Source organism: Meles meles, chromosome 12, assembly GCF_922984935.1.
Source record: "Meles meles chromosome 12, mMelMel3.1 paternal haplotype, whole genome shotgun sequence".
Classification (NCBI taxonomy): domain Eukaryota; kingdom Metazoa; phylum Chordata; class Mammalia; order Carnivora; family Mustelidae; genus Meles; species Meles meles.
The window spans coordinates 43,161,943-43,174,285 of NC_060077.1; the positions used below are offsets into that span (position 1 = coordinate 43,161,943).

Genomic DNA, 12,343 nt, shown 5'->3' on the forward strand with positions numbered 1-12,343 from the left:
ATTCAAAAATTACATACTAAAAATATAACCATCTCACCCATTTCACAGTGATTATAAATAACTAATTCATATAGTCAAAAGTATAAACAATTTAGAAGATGGAACTCTTTTTGCACTAACATTTAACTAGTAAGAACTAGAGTCATTTAAAAGGAATCCAGTCTTTCCTTTAGCTAAATTATTGCCAATTCATTTCCTTCTTCAACAGTTAAATGAATTCCAATTATAAAGATAAATCAATATTATATAGTTTTTACCAAGGTAACTTTTATAAAGCTTTCAATGTTAAAAAAGGAAAACACTTATTTAATAGGGAAGAAACAATCCTCTTTATTAACCTCACTGTTATCTTCAGAAAGGATTAAAAAACACACACATTTCATGGGACACAAAATTGTACCAAAAGCATTTCCTTACAAAATAACTTCACAAACCAATAGTCCTGGACGTACACAAAGACATTTACATACATTAGCCTGAATTAATACACAATTTGAACGTTTTTGCAGCAACTTCCTAGCAGACTATTATTAATGTGGGAGTGTACAACTTCTTTAACCCTTTAAAAATAGTAATAAAAAATTACAAAACAATGAAAATGTAGAATTAAGGCTGAGACTATATCATCTAGTATTAATAAAGTCAAACAATACTTATAAAAATTGGTGCTGCTGCATTTTTTACATATATATATATACAGAATAAGTCTTTAGAAATTTAAAATGCTACTGCTGTCACAAGTTCACTTCTCAATTTAACATTTTCTCATATATCTTAACATATGAATTCCCAGATACCTGTGCTTTTTCAAATTTTATTCTGAATTCTTCATTAAGAGTTTCCTCACATATTTACAATTAAATACCTAACCTCTAGAACTTTCCTTAGACACAACAGACAAAACAGTTTTGTTAAATAAATTCACACAGAAGTAATAAAAAGGCTTGTTTTCAAGAAATAGTTCTAGCATATCCATGATAATTATACTGAAAAATAGTACATATGCTTTTCTTCAGGATTAATAAATGCCATGTGCCAGTTTTACAGTCACTGCCATATTTGCACATTTTCCTCTGACACATTTGCAAGATAATGACAACCAAAGGGCATGATGACTGGAATAATTCCAGTAAATCCATACTGTCCAGTGAGATTCATAGAATTGAATGGCTGTTTCCAGTCCCATCTGGACTGACATGGAAATGCATGCCCAGATAGTTGTAGCATCCCCAGAAATACTCAGTCTGGTAAGTCACCCTCTTGGTCTTCTGAAACAGAGCTGCAGAAGGCAGGGCATTCTTCATGAGACCAATGGCCCCCTCTTCTCTGTAACTGTTCATACATCTGATTTGGTTATAATCCTGGTCAATGTGGAAAAGAAAAAATTTTATGTACCACAGTTTTTCTAAACTCCCTCAGCAGACCTCAGTGGTTAAATACCAAATGGAACTATTTTCATTAATTATAATTCTTGGTATAAACATTTAATTAAATTCTTGTATAGAATTACTTGTCACATGTATGTCACACACACAAAAAATTCCTCAAAATAAAAGCAGTACTTAACATACAGAGTAAAGATGAAACAATTTGGACGACAGTTCTTTGGAATGTTATATTTTCATTTTTCTTTTGAAGGGTATATTCATTGAATATATGAATGAAATGAATGAAAATGAATGGTATATTCACTTTCACTTTTCTTTTCCCCTTTCCTTAAATGAAATTACTATTTTAAAAATAAACAAGAATTATAATGCTTATTTCAGAAAAGTCACAAAATAAGGACAAGCAAAAGGAAAAACATTAAAAAAACCATAATTCCATTCATATAGAGATGAACACAGTGAACATGAGATCATGACCTGAGCTGAAATCAAGAGCTGGATGTTTAACCAACGGAGCTACCAAGGCACCCCAAGATATTTTTGTTTCAAATGCTTAAAGTATTCAAATGCACAAGAATTATTAGTTCAAGATCTATAGAAAACTGGCAGAGATTAAGAACGAGGAAATTACTAATTAAACAGTAATTTATGGGGCACCTAGGTGGTTCAATCAGTTAAGCATCTGCCTTTGGCTCAGGTTATGATCCTAGGGTCCTGGGATCATGTCCTTCATTGGGTTCCCTACCCAATGGGGAGCCTTCTTCTCCCTCCATCCCTTACTTGTGTGTTCTCACTCTCTATCTCAAATAAATAAATAAAGTCTTAAAAAAATCCAAACACTGTGATTTAAATTTTAGCAGCACTTGGGTAGTTCAGTCGGTTAAGCTATCAACTCTTGGTTTCTGCTCAGGTTATGATCCAGGGTTGTGAGATCAAGCCCCACCTCCAGCTGAGCAGGAAGTCTACTTGAGATTTTCTCCCTTGGCCCTCCCTTTCACTCTCTCCAAAGTAAAAAAATAAATCTTAAAAAGAAATTTTTTAAAATGGAAATTTAAACTGATTTTAAATCTCCCAAAGAAAAATAGGATGCAAAGGGAGAGAAAACCACGGGATAGAATATACCAAATTTTCAATCTAAAACTTCTCTTTTGAACACTATTTATGAGAAAGAGAGAAAGTGAGCATGCACAAGTGGAGAGAAGGGCAGAGGGAGAGAATCCTCAAGCCGACTTCTCAATGAGTGTGGAGTCCAACAATGGGTTTGATCACATGACACATAAGATCATGACCTGAGCAGAAACCAAGAGCTGATTGCTTAATCAACTGAGGCACCCAGGCGCCCCCAACCTATAACTTCTAACACTGCCAAAACAGAGCTAAACAAAAATGGCTAACTTTTTGTTTTTATTTTCTGTGTGTCAAATCTGTGTAGGCAATATGGTTGTATTTGCTCTCTGGAAACATTTATGCTCTTCCCCTTTTCTTCAATATCTAAAATTTTACTATGAAATATGTTTTGGTACATCATTTGTCAGTCATTGTGCTGGGCTTTCAGTGGGCCTTTTCATTTATCCCTGGGCAATTCTCTTCCACACATTTTTGCTTCTCTGTTTTTTTAACTTTCCAGGATTCATAACAGAATTGATTCTCTATGTCTCCTTCTTTGTCTTCACATATTTTTCCTATTTTTCTGGGAAGTTTGACTTTAGTCTTTTGAAATTTTAATTTCTGCAACAGTATTTGTAATCTGTTATCTTATCCTGGCTATATCTTTCTCCTAATAATAAACTGAATTTTGTGAATATAACTCCCCCTGAAAATCTAATTAGGAATTAAAAATTTTTTAAAGTTCCGCTGAATCATCTTCCAGGGATGGTTTTGCTATTTATCTTGGACTTTCTCTCATACGACTCCCCTCATATGCATGATGATTCTTATCTGTACAATTACACTTAAGAAAAAGAATAATGGTTCTGGCCTGTATTTTTTCTTCTTCTACAAAAACAAGAACTATTTTTCCATCAAGTCCCTCTGAGTGGAAATTTTAGGTAGGACAGAGCAGAGCAGGGTCCATGGGCCAGCAGGCTCTGCTTTACAAGTACATGGCTGGAGAGCCAACTATCAGGCTGCTAGCTCCCAGCATGAGATAAGCCTCGAGTGTGCCATCAACTAACCTGAAGCCAATATGCCAACATTTAATTAACTACCAGTTTTATCTAACTTTGTGGTGGCATCTTTAATACTTGGGAACAAGGAAATAAAACTTCCAGAATTTTGGGCTGAAAATGTGGCATAGTCCTAGGATGTGGTTTCCTTTTCCATTTCCCTTCCATCCCGTCTCTTTTGTTACCCTGAGTCTACACCCTCTCCAGATTCCATCAAGCAGACTGTCTCCCATCGTCTCTAGACTATCTCCCAGTCCTTCCTCCTTTGGTATACTCTAGACTAGTTTCTATCCCATCATCCCAAGAAAACTTCAATCAAATGTGAAGGCAGGGGGCACCAAGGTAGCTCAGTCAGTTAAAAGTCCGACTCTTGGTTTTGGGTCAGGTCATGACCACAGGGTTGTAAGATTGAGCCCTGAGCTGGGCTCCATGCACAGTGCGGAGTCTACTTAGGATTCTCTCCCTTTCTCTATCTCCCCCTTTCCTCTCATATGCTTTAATAAATAAATAAAATCCTTTAAAAAATGTTAAGGCAGAATGAAGGCTTTGTCAGATACACAAGGGCTCCATGTTTCTTTGTACACACTTTTTCTATTATAGGAGAGAAACACAAGGAATCCAAGAAACAGCAGATTCAACCCAAGAGTAGCCAAAGAAGATCCATGAGACCTATGTATAGTTACTAGTCACTGTAGTAGTAGGAAGAGTATGTGATTAAGGTAAGCAGTCAAACAGGGTGCCTCGGGTAGTTCAGTCTGTTGAGTGTCAACTCTTGATTTGGCTTGGGTAATGATTTCAGGGTTGTGAGATTGAGCCCCGAGTCAGGCTCTGCACTCAGTGCAGACTCGGCTTGAGAGATTCTCTCTTGCCCTCTCTTTCCCCCTCTACTCCTCCTCCCACTCAGTTTGCTCTCTTTCAAATAAATTCTTAAAAAAAAAAAAAAAGGTAAACAGTGAAAGGAAAAAAAAAGGAAATTAAAAAGTGCAGAAAAATTAACAATATCCAAGAAACAGTCTAAATAGCGACTGGGTTAAAATTTATAAAAAACTGATACAGTATAAAAGACTTATTTGATCCTGACATTTGGAACACTAATTGTTGGCCTAGAATCTTACAGGGATGTCAATGTAATCCTACCACACAACTCTGCTTAGTACTAAATATTTACATAGCCAAAATAATATATGTGTGGTTTACAGCTTTCTACCTTTGAAAAAAGCATGGAGGATTTGCTTATGGTTGCAGGATAGACTATACCTAAATAATATCACAACAGAGGGAAAGTTCTAAAACATTTCCAAACAATTCGGTCCAGAAGTCATTAGGTGGGCCAGGCAAAAAACAGATCAGCAACAACAGAATAACCGAAACTAAATAGTTAAAGCAAAGGTTGCTTCTGGGGAATAAGATGGGTGAGGATGCATAGGATCTAAGATTTCATCATCATAAGCTCTCTTTTTATCACTGTGCTCTCCAGATGGGTTAACCATTAGCCATGTGTATCTCTAGAGTACTTGCCATGTAACTAGTTCTTAGAGATTTGCTGTCTTCTGAAGTTCTAAGATTTTATATGAAAAAAGAGTTTAAAGTATCTCAAGAAATGTTTTACACTATATGTTGCAAAAATATTTTGTATACTGGGTTAAAAAATTATTAAAATAAGTCTCACAGTTTCTTCTTTTCTTTTTTCTCTTCTGTTTCTTTTTAATACAGCTCCCAGGAAACTTTAAATTACAGATGTGGCTTACATTACAATGCAACACTAAATCTTATATACCATTTGATTTATTTACATGTATGACTTCAGTGAAGAGATACTACCACTACTAACAACATAATGATAAACTAAAAAATCAACTCTAGCTCATACTACCTCTGAGTTTTTATAAAATCTTAATTAACAAAATTCAAATCAGTGAAATGTGTAGTTGTACTGTAGTAATGGCAAAGTTTGGGGCTAATTCAGTGCTGAGGCTACAGTACAGCTTTAAGAATATGTATACTAGTCTAGAACTGTTTGGCAGGAATTTCCTCCCTGGTCTCTTAGAAAACTGGAAATATGCTCACCATAATAAATAAATTAATAAAACACTTCTTTAGGGCTCCTGGATGGCTCAGTGGGTTAAACCCTCTGCCTTCGGCTCAGGTCATGATCCCAGGGTACTGGGATCTAGCCCTGCACTGGGCTTTCTGCTCAGCAGAGAGCCTGCTTTCCACCCCCCTGCCTGCCTCTCTGCCTATTTGTGATCTCTCTCTCTCTGTGTCAAATAAATAAAAAATCTTTAAAAAAATTATTTAAAAAACAAACAAACAAAAAAAAAAACAAATAAAAAATCACTTCTTAGGAAGATGTTGCTACGGCTGAGGTCGAAGAGGTTGCTGCCTGCATTCTCCTCAAGGACTTTGATGGATTCCTTCCTCAACGGCAAAGGCAAGGGAAGCAAGAGCAAAAATGAACTATTGGGATTTCATCAAGATCAAAAGCTTTTGCACAGCAAAGGAAACAGTTAACAAAACCAAAAGACAACTGACAGAATGGGAGAAGATATTTGCAAACGACATATCAGATAAAGGGCTAGTATCCAAAATCTATAAGGAACTTAGCAAACTCAACACCCAAAGAACAAACAATCCAATCAAGAAATGGGCAGAGGACATGAACAGACATTTCTGCAAAGAAGACATCCAGATGGCCAAGAGACACATGAAAAAGTGCTCCACGTCACTCGGCATCAGGGAAATACAAATCAAAACCACAATGAGATATCACCTCACACCAGTCAGAATGGCTAAAATTAACAAGTCAGGAAATGACAGATGCTGGAGAGGATGTGGAGAAAGGGGAACCCTCCTCCACTGTTGGTGGGAATGCAAGCTGGTGCAACCACTCTGGAAAACAGCATGGAGGTTCCTCAAAATGTTGAAAATAGAACTACCCTATGACCCAGCAATTGCACTACTGGGTATTTACCCTAAAGATACAAACATAGTGATCCGAAGGGGCACGTGTACCCGAATGTTTATAGCAGCAATGTCTACAATAGCCAGACTATGGAAAGAACCTAGATGTCCATCAACAGATGAATGGATAAAGAAGATGTGGTATATATACACAATGGAATACTATGCAGCCATCAAAAGAAATGAAATCTTGCCATTTGCGACGACGTGGACGGAACTAGAGCGTATCATGCTTAGTGAAATAAGTCAATCGGAGAAAGACAACTATCATATGATCCCCCTGATATGAGGACATGGAGAAGCAACATGGGGGGGTAGGGGGATAGGAGAAGAATAAATGAAACAAGATGGGATTGGGAGGGAGACAAACCACAAATGACTCTTAATCTCACAAAACAAACTGGGGGTTGCTGGGGGGAGGTGGGATTGGGAGAGGGGGAGCGGGCTATGGACATTGGGGAGGGGAGGCGAACCATAAGAGACTATGGACTCTGAAAAACAACCTGAGGGTTTTGAAGGGTCAGGGGTGGGAGGTTGGGGCAACCTGAGGGTTTTGAAGGGTCAGGGGTGGGAGGTTGGGGGAACAGGTGGTGGGTAATGGGGAGGGCACGTTTTGCATGGAGCACTGGGTGTTGTGCAAAAAGAATGAATACTGTTACGCTGAAAAAATAAATAAAATGGGAAAAAAAATCACTTCTTTAAAAATTATAGTAGGGGCAACTGGCTGGCTCAGTCAGAAGAGCATATGACTATCTTGGGGTCATGAGTTGAAACCCCATGTTAAGTGTAGAGATTACTTAAGTAATAAACTTAAGTAAATAAAGAAACTGCAAAACAATTATAGTAAACCTACATGAAAATGAAGGGAACAATACAAAGAACTCCTATTTCAAGCTGCAATAATTTTATATTTTTCCCAATCTTGTTTTGATATCCTGTCACACTTTTTTTATCTCTCTGGCAGTATTTCAGGGTATATCCCAGACATCACGTTATTTCACCAATACCTCAGTACACATTTCTAATGATATATTTATTTTAATGTAAATACTATTACACTGTTATACACAAAATAATTCCTTAATATATCTAATACCCAGATGATACTAAAATTTCTTCAATTTTTTTCAAAGTTATCATATCTGAAAGATTCAAATGTGAATCCAGACAAGGACTTCACATTGCATTTGTTTCTTATACTTTTCAATCACTTTTATTCTATGTCAAACAGTTCATCCTTCTTCCTATCCTTCTTTTATGGCACCAATTCCATTAACAACATCAGTCATTTGCCATGTGCTATGTTCCGTTCTTGACATTCTGGATTTGGCTGATACTTCCTGGTGGTATCATTTAACTTTCCTCTATAAATTTTCCCTTACTTCTTGTACACTTGTAGTTAAATCAAACTATTCTCAATTTGTGAGAGATTTAACCTCTTATGCCTTATAGGATCTATTCTTTGCAATGAATTAACCTCCTTTCCAAGCATTGAGGAGGTTACCATTTACATACCATCCAAGGGAAAAAGTTTTCTGGAGTTTATTACTTCCTAAGCCTCACTGGATTCCGGTTACTTCTTATTCAGTCACATAATAGCAAATGTCCTGCTTTTAGTATTGCTAAGATCAATCAGTGGATTCAGGTATATCAATCTGATCTTTACCTTATTAAGTTTCCCCATCAACTTTCTATCTTATCACTTAAAATATCTATTATTATTGCCGAGGTCTACTATTGCACTAGGGGTGGCAAAATCATGTTGCAAATTTATCATGCCTCTTACACTTCATTCTTTATATAAAGAACTTTTTTTTAAGATTTTATTTATTTATTTGGCAGAAAGCAAGGATAAGTAGAGGGAGCAGCAAGCAGAGGGAGAGGGAGAAGGAGGTTCCTTACTGAGCAGGGAGCCCAATGCGGGGTTCAATTCCAGGACCCTGGTATCATGACCTGAGCTGAAGGCAGACACCTAATGGACTGAGCCACCCAATTTTTTTATAGAAAAAATTCTATAAAGAATTTTTATTTTTTTATTTTTTAAAGATTTTATTTATTTATTTATTTGACAGAGAGAGATCACAAGTAGGCAGAGAGGCAAGCAGAGAGAGTGAGAGGGAAGCAGGCTCCCTGCCGAGCAGAGAGCCCGATGCGGGGCTCGATCTCAGGACCCTGAGATCATGACCTGAGCCGAAGGCAGCGGCTTAATCCACTGAGCCACCCAGGCGCCCCTAAAGAAGAACTTCTTTAAAGAACTTTCTTGGGATACCTGGGTGTCAGTTAAGTGTCTGCCTTCAGCTCAGGTCATGATCCTAGGGTCCTGGAAGGCTACTTGCTCAGCAGGGAGCCTGCCTGTCCCCCTGCCTGCCACTCTCCCTGCTTGTGCACTTTCTGACAAACAAAATCTTAAAAAAAAAAAAAAAAAAAAAAAGAAAGAAAGAAAAAGTCTTCAAGGAAAAGTAAGACAAAAACAACAAGAGTGAGGAAAACCATAATAGACTCTTAACCACAGGGAACGGGGTGCTGGGTGGCTCAGTCAGTTAAGCGACTGCCTTTGGTTCAGGTCATGATACCAGGGTTCTAGGATCAAGTCCCGCATCAGGTTCCTTGCTCAGCAAGGAGTTTGCTTCTTCCTCGCCCTCTGCGTTCACTCTTGTAAATAAGTGAAATCTTAAAAACAAAACAAAACAAAACTGGGGCGCCTGGGTGGCTCAGTGGGTTAAGCCTCTGCCTTCGGCTCAGGTCATGATCTCAGGGTCCTGGGATCAAGCCCCGCATCGGGCTCTCTGCTCAGCGGGGAGCCTGCTTCCTCCTCTCTCTCTACCTGCTGGTGATCTCTGTCTGTCAAATAAATAAATAAAATCTTTAAAAAACAACAACAACAAAAAAAAACCCCACCAAAACTACAGGGAACAAACTGAGGGTTGCTGGAGTGGAGGTGGGTGGCGGGATGGGGTAACTGGATGATGGGCATTAAGAAGGGCACTTGACGTAATGAGGACTGGATGTTACATGCAACTCATGAATCACTAAATACTACCCTTATGCTTCCACACATGCACACAAAAAAGAACTTTCTTCAATTATTTGGTTATCCTGAAAAACAGTTCATTTAAGTAAGAACACACCTTTAAAAAAAAAAAAAAGGCGGTGCCTGGGTGGTGCAGTCAGTTACATGTCTGACTCTTGGTTTCAGGTCAGGCATGATCTCGGGGAGTTGAGACTGAGCCCTGCATGAACTCTGCTCAGCACAGAGTCTACTTAAGATAGTTTCTTTCCTTCTGCCCACCCCCAAACCCGACCCACTTCCTCTGAAAGAAATACATCTTAAAAAAAAAAAAAGATGTCTTTACTATATGGATATATCAATTTTTATAATAATGAGTCGGTGCATAAGCAATTGCCAATGATCATCAGTGAGGATTCTTCTGCATCATTCTGAACTCATGATTTGTAAAAATTATAGGTGTTTAAATCCATTCCAAAGATTCTTTCTGATGCCACACTGCCCCAACATACTTTCAGTGGTCAGCTTAATAATTTCTATGCATTGTGTACCCATAAAAAACACACATCATTCATATACCCATGTGGGAAATACCTCTCTCATATTGATAACTACTACATTCTTATAACCTCATTATCATTTCAGTAGCTCTCCTCCTTAAGTTACTTTAAAGGCAGCTATTCCAAGATACCCCCCCCCACTTGTATACAATATTCAGTATTCAAGAGATATCAGTGACATAAAGAATTTCACCTCATGATTTTTTGCAACACAGATTTCTCTTTTGGGAATGCAGATAATGGCTTCTGCTTACCTCTCCAAATACTCTTGCTTCTCTCCCTTCCCATGTCTAAGCCACACAAGCATCTTTTCAGTTCCTCAAACATGCTGTACTCGCTTCTTTCTCAGAACTTCCATATTTATTTTTTTCCCTCTGACTGAAACCAATCCCTTTGTGACTGGTAGCTTTTCACCCTTCAGTTCTCTGCTAAAATGCATCTTTCCTGACAACCAATATAGTTTCCCCACCATTTTATATCATTTCATTCTTTTTTTCTTTCATAGAACTTTATTGTACACAGAAAAATATTTACTTTTTGGAATTATCCTTCTGCACAGTATTGTAGAGCTCCATGAGGAGGAAAGAACCATGCCACTTTTACTCACCCAGCAATACATAACACAAAATAAGCATTCAAGTAATTATTGAATAAATGTAGAATATGTAGATGGATAGGGCATGGGATACCAATTCAAATACCACAGTCTCAAAGAAACTCCTCGAAGGTCAATATGAGACACTTTTTCTGGCAGAGTCCATATTTAAACCTTTGGAAATAATGTACAAGAAACCCCAGTACCATGGTATCCTCCTATAGGGTGGCCTTACTAACATCTAATCTAGAAAGGGCAATTTTTGTGGTTTGTTTTTTTAAAAGATTTTATTTATTGAGAGAGAGACAGAGCATGAGGGACACGGTGGTCAGAGGGAGAAGCAGACTCCCCTCTGAGCGAGAAGCCTGATGGGAAGCTTGATCCCAGGAATCCTGGGACTCCGGGATCATTACCCGAGCTAAAGGCAGACACTTAACCAACTGAGCCACCCAGGCAACACCAAAAGACAGTTTTCTTAAAATTGAGTTAGGCTATAGATAACTTTGCTGGGAGTTTGGTGTGCTATGTAAATGGTATCTGATTTTCTAAACCAACTATTATATTTTAAAATAAATAACATACAAATGGTTTTGTATATTCTAACTTAGCAAGCTGCTGATCTTATGAAGCAGAATGTGGTGTATTTGCAAGGTAAGCCAAACAACAGAAAAGCAACTTAAATCTTAACACTGATTTTAAACAAAACATAAATGATAAACATTTCCAAATAATTAGCAAAAATCATTTAGAAAACTGGTATAGCCTAGAAGAATAATTATGTTTTATTTTCATTATTCATCACTTAGTTTTTTCAAACAAAATAAAACAAAAAAAAAACCTAATTCTGGCTCAAGGGGGAAATCAGAAATAAATTCATGCTGGCTTTTATTTTTATTTTTTTAAGAAGTTTATCATTTTTTTAGAGAGACAAAGAGAGAGAAAGAGAGAGTGAGTGTGAAAGGGGAGGAGCAGAGGGAGAAGGAGAGAGAATCCCAAATAGGCTCCACATTCAGTGTGGAGCCTGACCTGGGGCTCAATCCCACGAACATGGTATCACAATCCAGGCAGAAATCAAGAGTCAGATGCTCAACTGACCAAACCACCCAGGCACCTGCATGCTGTTTTTTAAGTATGATGACTCAAGAGCTATGATAACTCTCACGTTACAATAAACTCACCTATTTTGTCTGGAAGCTTCTCTTCTCATTCTTTTAGGAGGAATTGGACAATCTGTCATTTCAACCTTTGTTGGATGACGCAATGAGTCATTACACTTACGTGTGGGAGTCATACCTGTAAAGACAGAAAATGTAAAAAATGACCTCTTAAAAGACTGGGATTATGAACATTGGGGTGCACCTGGCCCTTCTTTTCACTACATCTGTATATTTGGGGTAAATACCTAGTAGTACAATTGCTGGGTCATAGGGTAGTTCTATTTTTAATTTTTTGAGGAACTTCCACACTGTTTTCCAAAGTGGCTGCACCAACTTGCATTCCCACCAACAGTGTAAGAAAGTTCCCCCTTCTCCACAACTTCTCCAACATTTGTTTCTTGCCTTGTCAATTTTTGCCATTCTATCTCTGGTGTAAGTTGGTATCTCAATGTGGTTTTGATTTGAATTTCCCTGATGGCTACTGATGAACACTTTTTCATGTGTCTGTTA

The 12,343-nt window shown here is 37.7% G+C and overlaps 1 protein-coding gene across 2 annotated transcripts in view; it reads right to left on the reverse strand.

Moving 5' to 3' along the window:
• Nucleotides 1-305: 305 nt before the first annotated feature.
• The window catches only part of SMCHD1 (structural maintenance of chromosomes flexible hinge domain containing 1), a 152,894-nt gene continuing 140,856 nt past the window's right edge, over nt 306-12,343 (reverse strand). For both annotated transcript variants that reach the window (XM_046025087.1, XM_046025086.1), the window contains 2 exons: nt 11,855-11,969; nt 306-1,361 (listed from right to left, as the gene is read on the reverse strand). In XM_046025087.1, the coding sequence (XP_045881043.1) occupies nt 1,337-1,361; nt 11,855-11,969 (140 nt within the window). In that variant the 3' untranslated portion in view covers nt 306-1,336. The remainder of the gene's footprint in view (nt 1,362-11,854; nt 11,970-12,343) is intronic.